At 47.2% G+C, this 23,153-nt stretch overlaps 1 protein-coding gene across 5 annotated transcripts in view; it reads right to left on the reverse strand.

The window, feature by feature from the left end:
* tsc2 (TSC complex subunit 2) overlaps positions 1-23,153 on the reverse strand; it is a 57,668-nt gene that overhangs the window by 8,642 nt on the left and 25,873 nt on the right. For 4 of the 5 annotated variants that reach the window (XM_071389883.1, XM_071389884.1, XM_071389887.1 and 1 more), the window contains 6 exons: positions 19,762-19,935; positions 14,678-14,839; positions 14,337-14,495; positions 13,201-13,313; positions 11,419-11,673; positions 2,952-3,194 (listed from right to left, as the gene is read on the reverse strand). In XM_071389883.1, coding sequence (XP_071245984.1) covers positions 2,952-3,194; positions 11,419-11,673; positions 13,201-13,313; positions 14,337-14,495; positions 14,678-14,839; positions 19,762-19,935 — 1,106 coding nt within the window. The remainder of the gene's footprint in view (positions 1-2,951; positions 3,195-11,418; positions 11,674-13,200; positions 13,314-14,336; positions 14,496-14,677; positions 14,840-19,761; positions 19,936-23,153) is intronic. The other variant, XM_071389886.1, reaches the window with a different exon arrangement.

The raw sequence follows: 23,153 nt of genomic DNA on the forward strand, positions 1-23,153 counted from the left end.
ACAGATACCACAGAGTCTACAGCAGGGGGCGACAGAGAGGAGAGGGGACGAGAGGGGACGAGAGGGGACGAGGGACACAGATACCACAGAGTCTACAGTAGGGGGCGACACAGATACACAAGGCAACGGACGCAACAGCATACACACAAAAACGTCATTAATGAACACAGTACACACACACACAAATTTAATAAACACACAAGTAATAAAACACACACAAAGAAACAAAACTCACAAAAAAAACATTACACACAAACTAAACTACCTCTACTTTGCACCCTTATGTTAATTTACAAACTACTACCTGTAGTATACCAGACCATCACTAAGTGGTAACACACCTCCTAAACACACACACACACACATACACCAGTCAGTGATCAAACAGAATGAGAAGCATTACACGTATCGATCAATGATCAAACAGAATGAGAAGCATTACACGTATCGATCAATGATCAAACAGAATCAGTAAATAAATCAGGCAGGCGCACACACACACACACACACACACGCACGCGCACGCACACGCAGGGAGACAGATCGAAGAGCAGACTTGCAGGCAGCAGCATATCAGTCATTGGCTCATCATCACTGGCTCATCATCATTGGTAACATCATCATTGGTAACATCTATTTGATGCGTCTTCAAACACGTGTGGTCGGTTGGTTGGTTCACTTTCTCTACATACACCAGCCCAGACCTCATCCTCTCAGCCAATGGACATTTAGGATACTGACAGCAACAGAATATTACAATGAACACTACAACCTCACATTATTGGGTGGTGTGGTGACATCACATTATTGGGTGGTGTAGTGACATCACATTATTGGGTGGTGTAGTGACATCACATTATTGGGTGGTGTGGTGACATCACATTATTGGGTGGTGTGGTGACATCACATTATTGGGTGGTGTGGTGACATCACATTATATCTCTAACACAAAATGGTGACCAGAACTCAAAATGGCCACCAGAGAAGCCAGAAAGAAGTGTTTGTGTCCTGGATGAGGTCTGTCTTGACTTCTCTGCTACTATGTTACATGCATAACCTCTATGACGATGTCAAGGGGTGAAGAGTCAGAGGTTAGAGGTAAAACAAGGAGACAGGAAGTACATTCCAGGGCCAAAGGACAAGGGGTCACATGTTAGAAAGAACAACATCAAAGTGTCATTAAATTATCATGAACAAATCCAGTCATAGGATTGGTTCATCTTGGCGGCGGGTTGATTAATCGATTGAAACGATTGGCCCGTGAGTTTATGTGTGTAATCATGTCTCTCCAGTGGTGGCCCGACATGTTAGTGACACGTGATGACACGGGACGGGGGCACACATATGTTGGGGCATAGGAGGCTGGTGAGGGGAGGACGCGCTCACAGTAATGGATGGATGGGTTTGATATACCATTCATTCTGTTACTGTTCCATTACTATGAGCTCATCCTCACATTTAAAGTGCCACCACTGGTTTGGGGTGATGTCGGGAGCGTGACCACGCTGCTTGTACCTGCCCAGGAAATGCTCCGTTGGAGCCGTCCCGGAACTGGGGACGGGGCGAAGGATAGACCCAGAGAGGAGAGAGAGCCCACTGGACGAGCCAGGTCGCCATTCAACACAGCAGAGCCAATCACAAATCAGCATGACAGGAAATGGAAAATAATAAACCAATCCCAAAAAAGATGAGGATAAAATGAATTTACAATGGAGGGAAAACAGTAGGAATTAAAATATGATAAAGTGGATAAAATATCAAATGAAATTCACAATATATAAAAGAAGTAATTATATGTGAAACGCACGACAGACAACGATGGAACTAGCAATGTGTGTGTGTTCTGTTGTGTGTTTGTGAGGGTCTAGCACCATTTCATCTTACGAAACCAGAACAAGAAACAGCAGAGAGAGGAGAGAGAGGAGAGCGAGCAGAGAGCAGCAGAAAGAGAGCGAGCAGACTGGAGGGAGGTTCATTCATGTTCAGTGAAGTACAGCAGGAGTTCCTTAACAACCTGGTGGCGACTGGGGAGCTGTACTGGTGGCGACTGGGGAGCTGTACTGGTGGCGACTGGGGAGCTGTACTGGTGGCGACTGGGGAGCTGTACTGGTGGCGACTGGGGAGCTGTACTGGTGGCGACTGGGGAGCTGTACTGGGGGCGACTGGGGAGCTGTACTGGGGGCGACTGGGGAGCTGTACTGGTGGCGACTGGGGAGCTGTACTGGTGGCGACTGGGGAGCTGTACTGGGGGCGACTGGGGAGCTGTACTGGTGGCGACTGGGGAGCTGTACTGGTGGCGACTGGGGAGCTGTACTGGGGGCGACTGGGGAGCTGTACTGGTGGCGACTGGGGAGCTGTACTGGGGGCGACTGGGGAGCTGTACTGGTGGCGACTGGGGAGCTGTACTGGTGGCGACTGGGGAGCTGTACTGGGGAGCTGTACTGGGGAGCTGTACTGGTGGCGACTGGGGAGCTGTACTGGTGGCGACTGGGGAGCTGTACTGGGGAGCTGTACTGGTGGCGACTGGGGAGCTGTACTGGTGGCGACTGGGGAGCTGTACTGGTGGCGACTGGGGAGCTGTACTGGTGGCGACTGGGGAGCTGTACTGGGCTGTCAGTAAAACATGTGGTTTTTTAACCTGCTACACATCAGACACTTTATTAAATGTTCTCAATCTAGAAAATAGAACCAGATGGTACATTTCCCACCGAGGTTTCATTCAGATGAATAGGAGTGTTTCACGTTGGACAACAGTTCTGTGTCCAGTGTATCAGACCTGTAACACACTGATCCAACTATACCAACCATGAAGTCCATTCAATTAGGACCACCACTACCCGAGGCATTCCACACTGGAACCACCTGTGGAAAGGTAGACCACCAACACACACACTTACAATATCCAACACACCACTACACACCCCTTCCCTCTCCTTCCACAGCCTCCTCACCTGTGTTAGAGCGCTGGATGAGTCCAGGCTTGCCCCCTTGGATGGGTCCAGGGGGGTTAAGGGCTACAGGGGTCGGGGCAGGGGTGGCTGTGCTGGCGGGGGCGCTGGCGGTCTGGGCGGGGGGCTCCTTGACCCCCTCCATGGCCATGAGGACAGAGGACAGCTCCTGGAGAGGCATGTTACCCAGCTCAGAGGAGAAGGGACTGGGAGGGTTCTCCAAACACATCAACCAGCTGGTGTTACCTGGACATGGAGAGAGGTCAATTACCCCCCTGGAGTTGACTGACGCACCGGTGTGTCAATCTAAGTTACATCACAAAATCCCCATCAAAATCCATCAGTTTAACTTCCTATGGATGGGGGGGCTGTATTGAGTAGCTTGGGTGAATAAGGTGTCCAGAGTAAACTGCCTGCTACTCAGGCCCAGAAGCTAAGATATGCATATTATTAGTAGATTTGGATAGAAAACACTCTGAAGTTTCTAAAACTGTTTGAATGATGTCTGAGTGTAACAGAACTCATATGGCAGGCAAAAACCTGAGAAAAAATCCAACCAGGAAGTGGGAAATCTGAGGTTTGTAGGTTTTCAAGTCTTTGCCTATCCAAGATGCAGTGTAAATTTGGTCCGATTGCACTTCCTAAGGCTTCCACTAGATGTCAACAGTCTTTAGAACCTTGTTTCAGGCTTTTACTGTGAAGGGGGAACGAATAAGAGCTGTTTGACTAAGGGGTCTGGCAGAATGCCATGAGCTAAGTCATGCACGCAGCCGTGAGAGCTAGCTGCGTTCCTTTTAATTTCTAAAGACAAAAGGAATTGTCCGGTTGAAACATTATTGAAGATTTATGATAAAAACATCGTAAAGATTGATTCTATACATCGTTTTACATGTTTCTACAAACTGTAATATGACTTTTTTGACTTTTCGTCTGGACTAAGTGTGCCTGCGCCTCATGAATTTGGATTTGTGAACTAAACGCGCGAACAAAAAGGAGGTATTTGGACATAAATGATGGACTTTATCGAACAAAACAAACATTTATTGTGGAACTGGGATTCCTGGGAGTGCATTCTGATGAAGATCATCAAAGGTAAGTTAATATTTATAATGCTATTTCTGATTTCTGTTGACTCCACAACATGGCAGGTATCTGTATGGCTTGTTTTGGTGCCTGAGCGCTGTACTCAGATTATTGCATGGTTTGCTTTTTCCGTAAAGCTTTTTTGAAATCTGACACAGAGGTTGCATTAAGGAGAAGTATATCTTTAATTCCATGTATAACACTTGTATTTTCATCAACATTTATGATGAGTATTTCTGTAAATTGATGTGGCTCTCTGCAAAATCACCAGATGTTTTGGAAGCAAAACATTACTGAACATAACGCGCCAATGTGAACTGAGATTTGTGGATATAAAATATGAACTTTATCGAACAAAACATACATATATTGTGTAACAATTAGTCCTATGGGTGTCATCTGATGAAGATCATCAAAGGTTAGTAATTCATTTTATCTCTATTTCTGCTTTTTGTTACTCCTCTCTTAGGCTGGAAAATGGCTGTGTTTTTCTGTGACTAGGTACTGACCTAACATAATCAGATGGTGTGCTTTCGTCGTAAAGCCTTTTTGAAATCAGACACTGTGGTGGGATTAACAACAAGTTTATCTTTAAAATGGTGTATAATACGTGTATGTTTGAGGAATTTTAATTATGAGATTTCTGTTGTTTGAATTTGGCGCCCTGCACTTTTACTGGCTGTTGTCAAATCGCTCCCGTTAATGGGATTTCAGCCCGTCTCATCCCTAAGAAGTTTTTAAGTGAAAATCGGTCTTATCACGTAAACGTCTGTAAATCAGAACGGTTTGACCTACAAACCACTCTATGGAAAGGGGAGACTCGTCTGAAGTAGGTACTGCGATGTGCCAACTTCTGTTCTGTAGCGTCCAAACCATTTGGGCTACAAACTATTGGGGCTCCACTGTGGAAAGGGGAGATTCTCACGAACACAATGAGGTTCATCGTTTTGCTCTAGGACCCCCACAAGTGTCCCGGGACTCGTCTGAAAGTAACCGGTACCAGTTGTTTTTTAAACTAATGGAAGTATGAATGTAGATTTGTGCCAAACCAAAAAAGGGGTTAAAAATGTGTCAAAAAAGAATACATTTTCAGATTAGTTTTTATATCTCCTAGATTTAGGACGGACACTTAAAAACCTTCTTATGATTTATTTTTTGACGGTCCGTTTATCTGAGCGTGTTATTCAACGTGTTTCTATGGGCTTGAGTAGTAAAGGACGCAGTCAACATTTTATCAAATCATTGTATTTATAAACCTAAAGGGGTACTAACATTTTTGATCAAATAGATAAATGATCCATATTATGAACATCTTAAAACCATTTCATATGTCAGCTTAGCACCCCCTCCCCCCCAATGACTTAGACCCTGAGGAATTAACCAATCAATTAGTCAGGTCAGAGGAGGACGAGAGAAAATAATCTAAAATGGTCTGTATCTTCCGTGTGGAAACTTCCTGTTGAATCTGCAGACGTGTTGCTGTGCGTTTTGTTGCTGTGCGTTTTGCTGCCAACTTTACTTTGCTAGCTGACAACTTTACGTTTTTTTGTTTTGTTTTTGTTTTTAATTACCGTTTATATTTTTAGTTTTTTTCCATCGCAACTTTTTTCCCTCATTCAACTTTTTCACTCCGGACGCTTTATCTGGACATGGTTCGTCAACACCTTCAACAGCCGAAGCTAAGTAGTAACATTAACATGATGTCTTCTAATTGCAGTCGCTGTACTCATAATATACAGGAGAACGATCGCCTTACGGCGAGAATAGCTGTGCTACAAGCCCAGCTTCAGACGCAATCGTTAGGCAAGGGTAATTTCAGTGTAGGAAAGGAAGAAACAGCGTCTGTGCCACCAGTAAGTACAGATAGTAACGTTAGTATAAATCCCCCCGCACAGTCCCCGCAGCCGGACAACTTTCTCATGGCTTCTGGAGGGAAATGCTGTTGGAATGCTCAACCGGTGTCGCTCATTCAGCCGACAGAAACTTTCAACCGGTTCTCCCCATTATGTAGCGAGTCGGAGTCTGAGTCTTCTCTTGTCTCTACTCCTCCCGTTACGGGGTCTGAGACGCCGAAGGCTCCCACCATTAGCTCTGACAAATTGAAAACCCTAGTCATTGGCGACTCCATTACCCGCAGTATTAGACTTAAAGCGAATCACCCAGCGATCATACACTGTTTACCAGGGGGCAGGGCTACCGACGTTAAGGCTAATCTAAAGATGGTGCTGGCTAAAGCTAAATCTGGCGAGTGTAGAGAGTATAGAGATATTGTTATCCACGTCGGCACCAACGATGTTAGGATGAAACAGTCAGAGGTCACCAAGTGCAACATAGCTTCAGCGTGTAAATCAGCTAGAAAGATGTGTCGGCATCGAGTAATTGTCTCTGGCCCCCTCCCAGTTAGGGGGAGTGACGAGCTCTACAGCAGAGTCTCAGCACTCAATCGCTGGTTGAAAACTGTTTTCTGCCCCTCCCAAAAGATAGAATTTGTAGATAATTGGCCCTCTTTCTGGGACTCACCCACAAACAGGACCAAGCCTGACCTGCTGAGGAGTGACGGACTCCATCCTAGCTGGAGGGGTGCTCTCATCTTATCTACCAACATAGACAGGGCTCTAACTCCTCTAGCCCCACAATGAAATAGGGTGCAGGCCAGGCAGCAGGCTGTTAGCCAACCTGCCAGCTTAGTGGAGTCTGCCAATAGCACAGTCAGTGTAGTCAGCTCAGCCATACCCATTGAGACTGTGTCTGTGCCTCGACCTAGGTTGGGCAAAACTAAACATGGCGGTGTTCGCCTTAGCAATCTTATTAGGATAAAGACCTCCTCCATTCCTGCCATCATTGAAAGAGATCGTGATACCTCACATCTCAAAATAGGGTTACTTAATGTTAGATCCCTCACTTCAAAGGCAGTCATAGTCAATGAACTAATCACTGATCATAATCTTGATGTGATTGGCCTGACTGAAACATGGCTTAAGCCTGATGAATTTACTGTGTTAAATGAGGCCTCACCTCCTGGTTACACTAGTGACCATATCCCCCGTGCATCCCGCAAAGGCGGAGGTGTTGCTAACATTTACGATAGCAAATTTCAATTTACAAAAAAAAAAATGGCGTTTTCGTCTTTTGAGCTTCTAGTCATGAAATCTATGCAGCCTACTCAATCACTTTTTATAGCTACTGTTTACAGGCCTCCTGGGCCATATACAGCGTTCCTCTCTGAGTTTCCTGAATTCCTATCAGACCTTGTAGTCATAGCAGATCATATTCTAATTTTTGGTGATTTTAATATTCACATGGAGAAGTCCACAGACCCACTCCAAAAGTCTTTCGGAGCCATTATCGACTCAGTGGGTTTTGTCCAACATGTCTCTGGACCTACTCACTGCCACAGTCATACTCTGGACCTAGTTTTGTCCCATGGAATAAATGTTGTAGATCTTAATGTTTTTCCACATAATCCTGGACTATCGGACCACCATTTTATTACGTTTGCAATCGCAACAAATAATCTGCTCAGACCCCAACCAAGGAGCATCAAAAGTCGTGCTATAAATTCTCAGACAACACAAAAATTCCTTGATGCCCTTCCAGACTCCTTCTGCCTACCCAAGGACGTCAGAGGACAAAAATCAGTTAACCACCTAACTGAGGAACTCAATTTAACCTTGCGCAATACCCTAGATGCAGTTGCACCCCTAAAAACGAAAAACATTTGTCATAAGAAACTAGCTCCCTGGTATACAGAAAATACCCGAGCTTTGAAGCAAGCTTCCAGGAAATTGGAACGGAAATGGCGCCACACCAAACTGGAAGTCTTCCGACTAGCTTGGAAAGACAGTACCGTGCAGTACCGAAGAGCCCTCACTGCTGCTCGCTCATCCTACTTTTCCAACTTAATCGAGGAAAATAAGAACAATCCAAAATTTCTTTTTGATACTGTTGCGAAACTAACTAAAAAGCAGCATTCCCCAAGAGAGGATGGCTTTCACTTCAGCAGTAATAAATTCATGAACTTCTTTGAGGAAAAGATCATGACCATTAGAAAGCAAATTACGGACTCCTCTTTGAATCTGCGTATTTCTCCAGGGCTTAGCTGTCCTGGATCTGCACAGCTCTGCGAGGGCCTGGGATCGGGAGAGACACTTAAGTGTTTTAGTACTATATCTCTTGACACAATGATGAAAATAATCATGGCCTCTAAACCTTCAAGCTGCATACTGGATCCTATTCCTACTAAACTGCTGAAGGAGCTGCTTCCTGTGCTTGGCCCTCCTATGTTGAACATAATAAACAGCTCTCTATCCACCGGATGTGTACCAAACTCACTAAAAGTGGCAGTGATAAAGCCTCTCTTGAAAAAGCCAAACCTTGACCCGGAAAATATAAAAAACTATCGGCCTATATCGAATCTTCCATTCCTCTCAAAGATTTTAGAAAAAGCTGTTGCGCAGCAACTCACTGCCTTTCTGAAGACAAATAATGTATACGAAATGCTTCAGTCTGGTTTTAGACCCCATCATAGCACTGAGACTGCACTTGTGAAGGTGGTAAATGACCTTTTAATGGCGTCAGACCGAGGCTCTGCATCTGTCCTCGTGCTACTAGACCTTAGTGCTGCCTTTGACACCATCGATCACCACATTCTTTTGGAGAGACTGGAAACCCAAATTGGTCTACACGGACAAGTTCTGGCCTGGTTTAGATCTTACCTGTCGGAAAGATATCAGTTTGTCTCTGTGAATGGTCTGTCCTCTGACAAATCAACTGTACATTTCGGTGTTCCTCAAGGTTCCGTTTTAGGACCACTATTGTTTTCACTATATATTTTACCTCTTGGGGATGTTATTCGAAAACATAATGTTAACTTTCACTGCTATGCGGATGACACACAGCTGTACATTTCAATGAAACATGGTGAAGCCCCAAAATTGCCCTCGCTAGAAGCCTGTGTTTCAGACATAAGGAAGTGGATGGCTGAAAACTTTCTACTTTTAAACTCGGACAAAACAGAGATGCTTGTTCTAGGTCCCAAGAAACAAAGAGATCTTCTGTTAAATCTGACAATTCATCTTGATGGTTGTAAAGTCGTCTCAAATAAAACTGTGAAGGACCTCGGCGTTACTCTTGACCCTGATCTCTCTTTTGACGAACATATCAAGACTGTTTCAAGGACAGCTTTTTTCCATCTACGTAACATTGCAAAAATCAGAAATTGTCTGTCCAAAAATGATGCAGAAAAATTAATCCATGCATTTGTTACTTCTAGGTTAGACTACTGCAATGCTCTACTTTCCGGCTACCCGGATAAAGCACTAAATAAACTTCAGTTAGTGCTAAATACGGCTGCTAGAATCCTGACTAGAACCAAGAAATTTGATCATATTACTCCAGTGCTAGCTTCCCTACACTGGCTTCCTGTTAAGGCAAGGGCTGATTTCAAGGTTTTACTGTTAACCTATAAAGCGTTACATGGGCTTGCTCCTACCTATCTTTCCGAGTTGGTCCTGCCGTACATACCAATACGTACGCTACGGTCACAAGACGCAGGCCTCCTAATTGTCCCTAGAATTTCTAAGCAAACAGCGGGAGGCAGGGCTTTCTCCTATAGATCTCCATTTTTATGGAACAGTCTGCCTACCCATGTGAGAGACGCAGACTCGGTCTCAACCTTTAAGTCTTTACTGAAGACTTATCTCTTCAGTAGGTCATATGATTGAGTGTAGCCTGGCCCAGGAGTGTGAAGGTGAACGGAAAGGCTCTGGAGCAACGAACCGCCCTTGCTGTCTCTGCCAGGCCGGTTCCCCTCTCTCCACTGGGATTCTCTGCCTCTAACCCTGTTACAGGGGCTGAGTCACTGGCTTGCTGGTGCTCTTTCATGCCGTCCCTAGGAGGGGTGCGTCACTTGAGTGGGTTGAGTTACTGACGTGATCTTCCTGTCTGGGTTGGCGCCCCCCCTTGGTTTGTGCTGTGGTGGAGACCTTTGTGGGCTATACTCGGCCTTGTCTCAGGATTGTAAGTTGGTGGTTGAGGATTTCCCTCTAGTGGTGCGGGGGCTGTGCTTTGGCAAAGTGGGTGGGGTTATATCCTTCCTATTTGGCCCTGTCCGGGGGTTTCTTCGGATGGGGCCACAGTGTCTCCTGACCGCTCCTGTCTCAGCCTCCAGTATTTATGCTGCAGTAGTTTGTGTCGGGGGGCTAGGGTCAGTTGGTTACCTGGAGTACTTCTCCTGTCTTATCCAGTGTCCTGTGTGAATTGAAGTATGCTCTCTCTAATTCTCTCGTTCTCTCTGAGAACCTGAGCCCTAGGACCATACGTCAGGACTACCGGGCATGATGACACCTTGCTGTCCCCAGTCCGCCTGGCCTTGCTGCTATTCCAGTTTCAACTGTTCTGCCTGTGGTTACGGAACCCCTACCTGTCCCAGACCTGCTGTTTTCAACTCTTAATGATCGGCTATGAAAAGCCAACTGAGATTTATTCCTGATTATTATTTGACCATGCTTGTCATTTATGAACATTTTGAAAATCTTGGCTCTCTCTAATTTTCTCCTTCTCTCTTTCTTTCTCTCGGAGGACCTGAGCCCTAGGACCATACGTCGGGACTACCGGCCGTGGTGACTCCTTGCTGTCCCCAGTCCGCCTGGCCTTGCTGCTATTCCAGTTTCAACTGTTCTGCCTGCGGTCATGGAACCCCTACCTGTCCCAGACCTGCTGTTTTCAACTCTTAATGATCGGCTATGAAAAGCCAACTGAGATTTATTCCTGATTATTATTTGACCATGCTTGTCATTTATGGAAATTTTGAAAATCTTGGCTCTCTCTAATTTTCTCCTTCTCTCTTTCTTTCTCTCGGAGGACCTGGGCCCTAGGACCATGCGTCGGGACTGCCGCCCGTGGTGACTCCTTGCTGTCCCCAGTCCGCCTGGCCTTGCTGCTATTCCAGTTTCAGCTGTTCTGCCTGCGGTTATGGAACCGCCACCTGTCCCAGACCTGTTGTTTTTCAACTCTTGATGATCGGCTATGAAAAGCCAACTGAAAATTATTCATGATTATTATTTGACCATGCTTGTCACTTATGAACATTTTTGAACATCTTGGCATAGTTCTGTTATAATCTCCACCCGGCACAGCCAGAAGAGGACTGGCCACCCCTCATAGCCTGGTTCCTCTCTAGGTTTCTTCCTAGGTTTTGGCCTTTCTAGGGAGTTTTTCCTAGCCACCGTGCTTCTACACCTGCATTACTAGCTGTTTGGGGTTTTAGGCTGGGTGTCTGTACAGCACTTCGAGATATTAGCTGATGTACGAAGGGCTATATAAAATAAAATTGATTGAAAATTGATTGAAACAGATGAAGAGGAAGTTATTCAACTGGTGTGTTTACCTGAGGGTCTGCGTATGAAGATCTCAGCCCATCCCTGGGTCAGAACGGGCAGGAACTCTGCCAGGCTGGGCTTGTCTTTGAGGGGGTCCTTAGGGGGGGCACAGGGGGAGGGAGAGGGGGGCCCCAGGCCATCCAGACAGGGACCGGAGGAGGAGGAGGGGGGAGAGAGGGGGACACCACACAGCTCTCCCCCCTCAGAGGGTGAGACCAGGGGGCTGAGGCTCTGGGCTGGACCTGCACGGAGAGCATGGCCACCTGAGGGGGGGGGGGGGAGAAGGAGAAATTAGAAATTAGTGACATATCACCATCCCTACCTTACATGGAACTAAGGAGAGATAGAGACACCCTTTCAGATTAGTGGATTCAGCTATTTCAGCCACACCCGTTGCCCCAGAACATTATTCCTCACACAGCCATGCAATCTCCATAGACAAACATTGGCAGTAGAATGGCCTTACTGAAAAGCTTAGTGACTTACGTGACACCGCCATAGGATGCCACCTTTCCAACAAGTCAGTTCGTCAAATTTCTGCCCTGTTAGAGCTGCCCCGGTCAACTGTAAGTGCTGTTATTGTGAAGTGAAAACGTCTAGGAGCAACAACGGCTCAGACGCGAAGTGGTAGGCCACACAAGCTCACAGAACGGGACCACCGAGTGCTGTCCTCAGATGCAATACTCATTTCTGAGTTACAAACTGCCTCTAGAAGCAAGGTCAGCACAAGAACTGTTTGTTGGGAGCTTCATGAAATAGGTTTCCATGGCCGAGCAGCCGCACACAAGTCTAAGATCACCATGCGCAATGCCAAGCGTCGGCTGGAGTGGTGTAAAGCTCTCCACCATTGGACTCTTGAGCCGTGGAAACGCGTTCTCTGATGAATCACACTTCACAATCTGGCAGTCCGACGGACAAATCTGAGTTTGGTGGATGCCAGGAGAACGCTACCTGCCCCAATGCATAGTGCCAACTGTAAAGTTTGGTGGAGGAGGAATAATGTTCTGGGGCTGTTTTTCATGGTTCGGGCACCTTAGTTCCAGTGAAGGGAAATCTCAATGCTACAGCATACAATGACATTCTAGACGATTCTGTGCTTCCAACATTGTGGTAATAGTATGGGGAAGGCCCTTTCCTGTTTCAGCATGACAATGCCCCTGTGCACAAAGCGAGATCCATGCAGAAATGGTTTGTCAAACTTGACTGGCCGGCACAAAGCCCTGACCTCAACCCCTTCAAACACCTTTAGGATGATTTGGAACGCCAACTGTGAGCCAGGCCTAATCACCTAACATCAGTGTCCGACCTCACTTACGCTCGTGGGTGAATGGAAGCAAGTCCCTGCAGCAATGTTCCAACATCTAGTGGAAAGCCTTCCCAGAAGAGTGGAGGCTGTTATAGCGGCAAAGGGGGGACCAACTCCATATTAATACCCATGATTTTGGAATGAGATGTTCAACAAGCAGGTGTCCACATATTCTAGATCATGTAGTGTATAGATTAGATAGCTAGATAGAGAGAACGTCCTCTTCCTACCTGACATGGATCGTACTCTGATGACAGTAGAGAGAGAAGGATAGAGAGTGATAGACAGAGGGACAAAGAGAGAGTTCCTCATCTTCCTACCTGACATGGATCGTACTCTGATGACAGTAGAGAGAGAGAAGGATAGAGAGTGATAGAGACAGAGAGAGTTCCTCATCTTCCTACCTGACATGGATCGTACTCTGATGACAGTAGAGAGAAGGATAGAGAGACAGAGACAAAGAGAGAGTTCCTCATCTTCCTACCTGACATGGATCGTACTCTGATGCGTGAGGCTCTGTTGAGCTGTTGACTGGACTGGGACTCCAGTTTGGCCGGAGCCTCTTTGGTCTGACGGGTGTGAAGGGAGGGGTCTGACCTACAGGGGGCAGGAGAGAGACCGGATATTACTGACAGTGTGTGTGTGTTACTGTGTGTGTATGGGTTACCGTGTGTGTGTGTGTGTGTGTGTGTGTGTGTGTGTGTGTGTGTGTGTGTGTGTGTGTGTGTGTGTGTGTGTGTATATATATGGGTTACCGTGTGTGTGTGTGTGTGTGTGTGTGTGTGTGTGTGTGTGTGTGTGTGTGTGTGTGTGTGTATATGGGTTACCGTGTGTGTACATGGGTTAGTGTGTGTGTGTGTGTGTGTATATGGGTTACTGTGTGTGTGTATATGGGTTACTGTGTGTGTGTATATGGGTTACTGTGTGTGTGTATATGGGTTACTGTGTGTGTGTATATGGGTTACTGTGTGTGTGTATATGGGTTACTGTGTGTGTGTGTATATGGGTTACCGTGTGTGTACATGGGTTAGTGTGTGTGTGTGTGTGTATATGGGTTACCGTGTGTGTGTGTATATGGGTTACCGTGTGTGTACATGGGTTAGTGTGTGTGTGTGTATATGGGTTACCGTGTGTGTGTGTATATGGGTTACCGTGTGTGTACATGGGTTAGTGTGTGTGTGTGTGTGTATATGGGTTACCGTGTGTGTGTGTATATGGGTTACCGTGTGTGTACATGGGTTAGTGTGTGTGTGTGTGTGTACATGGGTTAGTGTGTGTGTGTGTGTGTGTATATGGGTTACTGTGTGTATGTATATGGGTTACTGTGTGTGTGTGTGTGTGGGTGGGTTACTGTGTGTGTGGGTGGTTACTGTGTGTGTGTATATGGGTTACTGTGTGTGTGGGTGTGTGTGTGTGGGTGGGTTACTGTGTGTGTGGGTGGGTTACTGTGTGTGTGGGTGGGTTACTGTGTGTGTGTATATGGGTTACTGTGTGTGTGTGTGTGTGTGTGTGTGTGTGTGTGTGTGGGTGGGTTACTGTGTGTGTGGGTGGTTACTGTGTGTGTGGGTGGGTTACTGTGTGTGTGTGTATATATGGGTTACTGTGTGTGTGGGTGGTTACCTGGTCATCTCTCCCCCTCCTCCCAGCCTCTCAGCCATGTCCATTCCCAGTAGGGCCTGGCTCCTGACCCCACCGCTGGTCGTTATGGTGATCAGCTTGTTACCCACCAGCCAGGTCATACTGCGACCCCCCGCCAGAAGGAACTCTGCTATAGGAGACCTGGCAAAGGTTAAGGGTCAGGGGTCAAGGCCACTTAGTTCTGAAGGCTTATGGCAGTTAATCATAGAAGACCTTGTGTCCTTTTCCCGGTGTGATTGTGTGAATAATGAAGACTAGAGTGAAGACCCACGAGTTCACTAATAAATGCATCAAATATCCCGTGGCCAACACCCCGTCCGTACCTCTTGGGCAGAGCTGAGAAGTTGGAGAAGACGTAACGAGCCATCATGTCCAGACAGGTCTCAGTTAACTCCAGGTGGACAGTCTTTAACCCATCGTCTGCCTGGCTCACGGTGTTCTCATCAGAAGAACCCAGACTACACGTGGTGCTGGAGGTGTGCATCCTACAGCCAGGGGGTGCCAGAGAGGGTGTCAGAGAGACAGGGGAGAGGGTGTCAGAGAGACAGGGGAGAGGGTGTCAGAGAGACAGGGGAGAGGGTGTCAGAGGGACAGGGGAGAGGGAGACACACACACCAGTGGAGGCTGCTGAGGGGAAGATGGCTCATAATGACGGCTGGAACGGAGTGAATGGAATCAAACATGAAAAAAAAAAATTACAATACAAATAAATTGATACATTAAAACTACTCCATTCCGGTCAATATTATGAGCCATCCTCCCCTCAGCAGCCTCCACTGACGCACACACACACACAGTTTGCAAGATCCAAACACACAAGCAGCCTTCTCACACACACAGCCTGGCTCTTATCTTTCTCTCAGGGGTACACTGCTGATGTACGCAAACACAGATAAGTAAATCTCCCACACACACAAACGAGCTGGGACTTGGTATAAGTAACTGTAGCGGAAGCCTTGGCGCTTGAAATGATCTGTCATCCGTTCCCTCTGTGAATGTGAAGTGCTATGCTTACTGCTGACAGGGAGTCTCTTCTACAAAGGCCCAGGAACCAGGAAGACCAGGCGCTTTTATGTTGACGGAGAGCGAACACAAGAACAACATGCAGCTCAGAACCGAGCGCCGGGGGAACTGTGACGTGTGTACCGTAATATCCCAGTCACCTGATCTACATCTCCCTTCAGCATTCCTCCCCGGAGACCCCCATCGCATCCCGGTAAGCACGGTAACCACTGCCAGGGGGAAACAGAACACCTCTAACGGAACACACAGCTACTGTTCTGTTCTGTAGGACAATGAGACAAGTTATACCGGTCTTCAAGAGAAATGACATTACTACAGGGAACGGGTTTGACGTAGGAACCGACAGTTCAGACAAACACCGTCCAAACTACAACAGAATGTAGTTAGGAAGTCGTGGATTAAACACAGATACCTGCAGCTTCTATGTCCACACATCTACATGAAAGACATCTACATGATATACTAGATACTGACAAAAGACTGTGTTTTAAACTAATGTAAATCATTCAAACTGCCTGTCTGCCCGTCTCCCTCACAGTCTGTCTGTCTGTCTGCCTGTCTGCCTGTCTGCCTGCCTGCCTGCCTGCCTGCCTGCCTCCCTCCCTCCCTGTCTCCCTCCCTGCCTGTCTCCCTCCCTGCCTGTCTCCCTGCCTGCCTGCCTGTCTCCCTGCCTGTCTGTCTGTCTGCCTGCCTGTCTCCCTCCCTGTCTGTTTAAATCACCAAGACTTTAAACATGTCATCCTTCAAGCCCACACACTGAGACAGTAGCAGGGATGAAAGGGGGGATGACATTAATGGAGAGATGAAGATAGGATGACATAACCTAAGCCCTTTACAGGAAGGAACAAGTGTGAGTGACGCAGGAGACGAGAGAAGAAGAACATTCCCTCTTTCTTCTTCCTCTAAGTGGCTCATGCCTCTAGAAGTTATTTTCCCTCTAGCTGCGTCAGTTCTGTCCGTCTTGTGTAACAGAATATAACAAACGTCTTGTCTGTGTGCCAAATGGCATCCTATTCCCTATATAGAGCACTACATTAGACCAAGGCCCATAGGACACCTCTGGACAAAAGCATATAGACACTGCAGCTCGCTCTCCCAAGAGGTTATGGCTGAGGCTATCGCTATTGCTAACACCAATCACTAACACTATCACTACTGCCAACACTATCGCTACTGCTAATGCTAATGTTAACTCAGACCAAGTCCCAGCTTGTGACCAGCACAACCCAGCAGCACAGTTTACACAGCAAACAGAGTGTTCAACCCTTAATTGACCCTTGACCCAGTGGCATTGACCCAGCTGCTCCGGTGGATACCTATTCAGACCGCCATGACCTCAAAATGACCAAGAATATTTTTCTCTTACGTCACCAGATCGGGTACCGTCCTTAAGGTACTCGTTTGGAAGCACATCATGACGCCGCAATTATCACCTTAACCTGGTCACATTGAACGTTAAGTTCATGGCTTAGTGTTAAGATCCAGGTCTGGAGACCTAGTCCCTAAATAGGGCTCCACTTTGGACCAGGGATGAGAAATAGGGTTCCATTTGGAACGTGGACAGTGGTGATTTCCAGAACCCTAAAACCCTCGAAGGATAACTACATACAGTCTGAGGGGGAAGGTATCCACCATTCACTAGGGTTCTGTGTCAGTCTCTTATCTGTTATTACTGGGCTGTGCCTCAATCCATAAGGACGCTGCCTCTTGAGGAGGCAGGGAGAGGGAGGCAGCGAGCCTTTTGGAATGAGACACGGCCGTAGTGTTAATCCATCATCAGTTTATCCAGCCATCCATCACAACGACAGCTCTTTCAACATAGTTCCGCATTGCAGCAGTGGCTGTGTCCGATAGTGTTTTTCCACATCCCCCCCCCCCCCTCTGTGTTCAAACAAACAAAGAGGAAATGTTGTTGTATTGAAGTTAAACTAAACAGGTGTTCCATTGAAGGACAGACACAACCTGGCATGGTACCTGGAGCCTAAAGCATTCAGGCCTTGACCTTTATTAGCTAAAAGAACGTTGCTTTGAATGTTTTCAACAACAACAAAAGAGCTGTTTGCCTGTTGCTTTGGAGTTAAGAGGTACGGACTAAAGGAGAGGGAGAAGGGGAGAGGTGCAGACTAAAGGAGAGGGAGAAGGGGAGAGGTACGGACTAAAGGAGAGGGAGAAGGGGACTCTTCAAACTAAATGAAAGATTACTTGAATGGCAATTAAAGCGAAGCTAAAAATAGTTGACTTCCTGTTGTGTGTGTGTGTGTCTGTGTCTGTGTGTCTCTGTGTGTGTGTGTGTGTGTGTGTAAAAAAGCAGACCACCAGTGCTAGGTTGGCAGAACACCTGAAGCTAGTAGGTGTCGGCTGAGGCACTAAGTCTGTTGTCACGTTCCAAATGGCTATTCCCTATGTAGTGCACTACTTTTGACCAGGACCCATAGGCAACCCCATAGGGCTCTGGTCAAAGGTAGTGCACTATGACCAGGGCCCATAGGCAACCCCATAGGGCTCTGACAGTGTGCCATGTGAGACGTTGCCATAGTTACACACTGAGGCGAGTCTGTTAGACCTTCTGTTTGAGGAATCCCAAATACTGTACTTTCTTATAGGCACAGATCTAGGATCAGCTCAACTGGCCCCAATCCTATCCCTAGCCATTTAGAGGGGAAACACAAAACTGGTCTTGGATCAGTGTGTAAAGGGGAAGCTCCTCAGGCTTTCTAGTGATAGTCTCCTGCACCCTGCTGGTCAGGAGGGGGACTGACAGTTATACAGATTGTAACAGGGCCTGGTAAACTACGCACTTCTTCCTCCGTGTCCTGGTACTTTAGTAGCCTGGTCCCAGATCAGTTCTTCCCTCTCCTTGGGACAATTTAGATTAGAACGAGTACTTTAGTAGCCAGGTCCCAGACCAGTTCTTCCCTCTCCTTGGGACAATTTAGATTAGAACTAGTACTTTAGTAGCCTGGTCCCAGATCAGTTCTTACCTCTCCTTGAGACAATTTAGATTAGAACGAGTACTTTAGTAGCCTGGTCCCAGATCAGTTCTTCCCTCTCCTTGGGACAATTTAGATTAGAACGAGTACTTTAGTAGCCTGGTCCCAGATCAGTTTGTGCTCTTGCCAACTCCATATATTGTCAAGACATTGTCAAGACAAAATGTTTGGCATGACGATGAGTTACCATGATAACACAAACAGACTGGCTAGTATTTGAGAGCTGACTAGTGGAGCGTCAGCTGAGCTCATTCCCCATCTGACAGACAGCTCAATAACAACCTATGGACTCCTATGGGTTTGAGATACACAGATGAAGAGAGAGAAATGATGAAACACTATCTAACCACCACCAACTGCAATGTCTGATTCACTTTTCACTCAGTCAGTCACTCTCACAGTCAGTCACTCTCACAGTCAGTCACTCTCACAGTCAGTCACTCAAGCTGATAGGTAAGTATGTGTAGTGATTGGTGCGCGGCAGGAGTCATTGAGTCAGTTGGAGACAGACACCACAAAACCCCCAACTCAGTCAGTCACTCTCATTCATCAATAGGGGTAGCATAATTCTGGTAACTTTCCCCAAAATTCCCAATTGGAATATTCCTCGAATCTGGAAGGAATGATCGGGAAATCCAGGAATTTTCCAACCGGGATTTCTTGAAAACTTGGGAATTGTGGGAAAGATACGGTAATTTTGTAACTCAGATAATCAACGAATCCCAACATCCCACAAACAGACAGATGGTTGTATATCAGCGGAGGAAGCGGAACACTGAGCGTCTGTGGGTCAAACAAATGGAATGCAACAGAAAACTACACAGGCAGCATGCAAAGCATGTGTGTTGTGTTGTGTGTAAGCCTGGCTTCTCATTGGCCCATAACACAATAGTCCACTCCCACAGGGAAGAGGAAAAGCCAATCATTGGTAGCAGTGGCTGTCAGTCTTGTCGTCTCAGTACACTGCTTGGAGCCTAGGGCCATGTTTTTCTCCGGCCGTTCAGTCAGTCAGGGAAATTAAACCCAGTCAGCAAAACCCAGCAAACACCACAAACAACAATAAATATTCATAACAAACCAAAGCATCAGAGAAATAAAAGAAGCCAAAATGGGGTTAACAGAAAAACATTGACAGAAATAGATGTTTTCCAAAGCACAAACTGCATGCAACAAAATCAGTCAAATGTAGTAAAAAAAAAAGACAATTGCAGCCCAAAACCAGTCAACACATCTTCCTTCAGCATGCCACCGTCACCCAACCCAGGTTTCCCTGGCAACCGCCCCCCGGTCCTTATGACGACGGCTCCCGCCCCCCACCAAGCCCCACCCCCCAACGGAAGCAAGAAATGTTATTTCTTGGGTTTTATTTCCTGGTTACCCAGAGTGCTCTCTACCTGCGCACCGCGTGCTCGGAGACGCTGATGCTTCGGGAGCGGAAGGCGTCCATGGCCGACAGATCTCTCAGCTCTTTAACGGGAGAGCCGGTACTCGCCGCTACGCCCGCTGCCATTGACGCCTGCTGCTGCTGCTGCTGCTGGTGGGCCTTCGCCATTTTGGCTGCCCGTAGACTGGGACCATGGCAACGTGGCAGGAGTGGAGGGTGGAAGGTGTGGGGGGGTAGGGGCAGGTTGGTGTGTGTGGGAAAGGGGGTGGGTGGAATTGTGTGTTGGCAAGAGGGACAGAGTAGGGGTGGGCGAGGGAGGTGAGGGCGGGGGGAGAGAGGTAACGGCCAACAGGAAACGGAAATCAGGATATGTCGCCCGTCACGTCAGAAACGGCCCCGAACGACCACCAGGTGACCAACGGAGACACATCACGTGTGCGAGGGGATAGGGGGTGGGGCACGAAGGTCAAAGGGTCAGGGGATGAGCAGAAGAGAGTGTGCCAATAGCAATGGAGGGATCCAGGGTGTCACCGACCCCACCCCGAAACCACACCCACAACGCAGCACCCAGTCAGAGGAGGGGATGGGGGTCAAATCAACCAAAGAGTAAACAAAAACAAACAAACAAAAACAAGTTGAGAAAATTAACAGCAGTGAACACCATGAACAGAAAAAATCAGGAAGGAAGGAACAACTATAAAGCAATAGGGTAATAAACAGCATCAGCTTTTTCACAACAAACACAAAAACAAACTATTCCTAAAAGAAAATGAGACATCATCACATTGAGCAGCAAGAGGAGAAGCCGACGTTGCCATGACTGAGGAAGCATCCCAAAATGGCAACCTAGTCCCTCTACAGTGCACTACCCTATGGGTCAAAAGTAGTGCACTATCAAGGGAGTAGGGTGCCATTTGGGACACAGAGATCTGTTATAGAGGATGGACTCAGAGCAGGAGGGGTTAAAACCAACTGAAACAACCAACTGAAGACATCACCACGGTCTGAGGGTTAATATGAACCAACAGTGAACACAACAAGGTGGAAGGAAGAGGTTAAAAACATAACCAACAACAAATGATAGAACCAACTGACAGGAATGTGTAGGATGAAATGATAGAACCAACTGACAGGAATGTGTAGGATGAAGTGATAGAACCAACTGACAGGAATGTGTAGGATGAAGTGATAGAACCAACTGAAAGGAATGTGTAGGATGAAGTGATAGAACCAACTGACAGGAATGTGTAGGATGAAATGATAGAACCAACTGACAGGAATGTGTAGGATGAAGTGATAGAACCAACTGAAAGGAATGTGTAGGATGAAGTGATAGAACCAACTGACAGGAATGTGTAGGATGAAGTGATAGAACCAACTGAAAGGAATGTGTAGGATGAAGTGATAGAACCAACTGACAGGAATGTGTAGGATGAAGTGATAGAACCAACTGAAAGGAATGTGTAGGATGAAGTGATAGAACCAACTGACAGGAATGTGTAGGATGAAGTGATAGAACCAACTGACAGGAATGTGTAGGATGAAATGATAGAACCAACTGACAGGAATGTGTAGGATGAAGTGATAGAACCAACTGACAGGAATGTGTAGGATGAAGTGATAGAACCAACTGAAAGGAATGTGTAGGATGAAGTGATAGAACCAACTGACAGGAATGTGTAGGATGAAACGATAGAACCAACTGAAAGGAATGTGTAGGATGAAGTGATAGAACCAACTGAAAGGAATGTGTAGGATGAAGCAGGTGTCGGAGTAGAGCACGGCTGATCTAAAAACACAAGAACCAATAAAACATGATCTACTGTCTAACTAACGGAGGTCTTCTATACTACGACACATTGTCCATCTGTCTAAGACATAGTTGGACTCTGTAACCACTAGAGAGAAGTTACAGGAGAAACCATGTTTAATGTGACAATACTCTAATGATGCCCTAACTGCTTTGTTCTTTAAACGTTCATTACTTTATCAAAGTAGCTACAAGCTGAAAAGGGACCCTGGTACAATGATCAGGTTATTATCATACGGACATCTTACATGTGTTTTTAGACCTTACATGCATCTCTCCAACTCCTACAGACGTACAGTAGATAGAGTATACACAGGAGCAGGACTGGGTTAGGGGGTCTGGGCCAGGGGAGTCAGGACCGGGTTAGGGGGTCTGGGAGGGAGGGGGTCAGTACAGGGTTAGGGGGTCTGGGAGGGAGGGGGTCAGGACCGGGTTAGGGGGTCTGGGAGGGAGGGGGTCAGTACAGGGTTAGGGGGTCTGGGAGGGAGGGGGTCAGGACCGGGTTAGGGGGTCTGGGAGGGAGGGGGTCAGGACCGGGTTAGGGGGTCTGGGAGGGAGGGGGTCAGGACCGGGTTAGGGGGTCTGGGCCAGGGGGGTCAGTACAGGGTTAGGGGGTCTGGGACGGTGGGGGTCAGTACAGGGTTAGGGGGTCTGGGACGGTGGGGGTCAGTACATGGTTAGGGGGTTTGGGTCGGAGGGGTGGGGGTCAGTACAGGGTTAGGGGGTCTGGGTCGGAGGGGGTCAGTACAGGGTTAGGGGGTCTGGGTCGGTGGGGGTCAGTACAGGGTTAGGGGGTCTGGGTCGGAGGGGGTCAGTACAGGGTTAGGGGGTCTGGGTCGGAGGGGTGGGGGTCAGTACAGGGTTAGGGGGTATGGGACGGTGGGGGTCAGTACAGGGTTAGGGGGTATGGGACGGTGGGGGTCAGTACAGGGTTAGGGGGTCTGGGTCGGAGGGGTGGGGTTCAGTACAGGCTATTAATAGAATGTTATTATGTGTTGCTATTGAGAGTTAACATGGGAGTGTGCTTGTTACTATAGTGCGTTACTATGGGAGCATGGGCGTTGTCATGGAGGGCACAAAGAAATCAGGAAGTGACATTTTGGGCGCCAACAGAAGAGGAGAGGGAAAGCAGGAGAGGAGAAAGCAGGAGAGAGAATCTACTCTTCTCCCCAAAGTCACCACAGAAAAAGCAAGGGAAGTGATTGGGAGTGGAGGAGAGTTTCTGTTAAAGTTAAATCTCCTCAGAATCACAAAGAAAGAAGGGAGGAAAAGGGAGAGGGGGGGGGGGGGGGGTTGGGCCCCAAGTCCATGGTCAACATTGGTGGATAAGTCAACTTGCTCACAGAATTAAAAAAGAGCGATTCTAGACGATGTCAGTCAGGTCAGGACTTGATTATGACAGAATTCCAAGCTGGGTAGCTAGGGATTTTGATTGACACTCCAAGGGACCATTAGGGTGGCCTGGTTATGGGAAGGGGGTAGGATTTAGGTGGGAGGGGGTTCAGGATTTAATTATTAGCTTTTATTATAAGATTTTATAACGTGATTTTATTTGGGGATTATTTCTCTGAGCATCTCTTTAATAGATTGCA

This window comes from Salvelinus alpinus, chromosome 2, assembly GCF_045679555.1.
Source record: "Salvelinus alpinus chromosome 2, SLU_Salpinus.1, whole genome shotgun sequence".
NCBI lineage: Eukaryota > Metazoa > Chordata > Actinopteri > Salmoniformes > Salmonidae > Salvelinus > Salvelinus alpinus.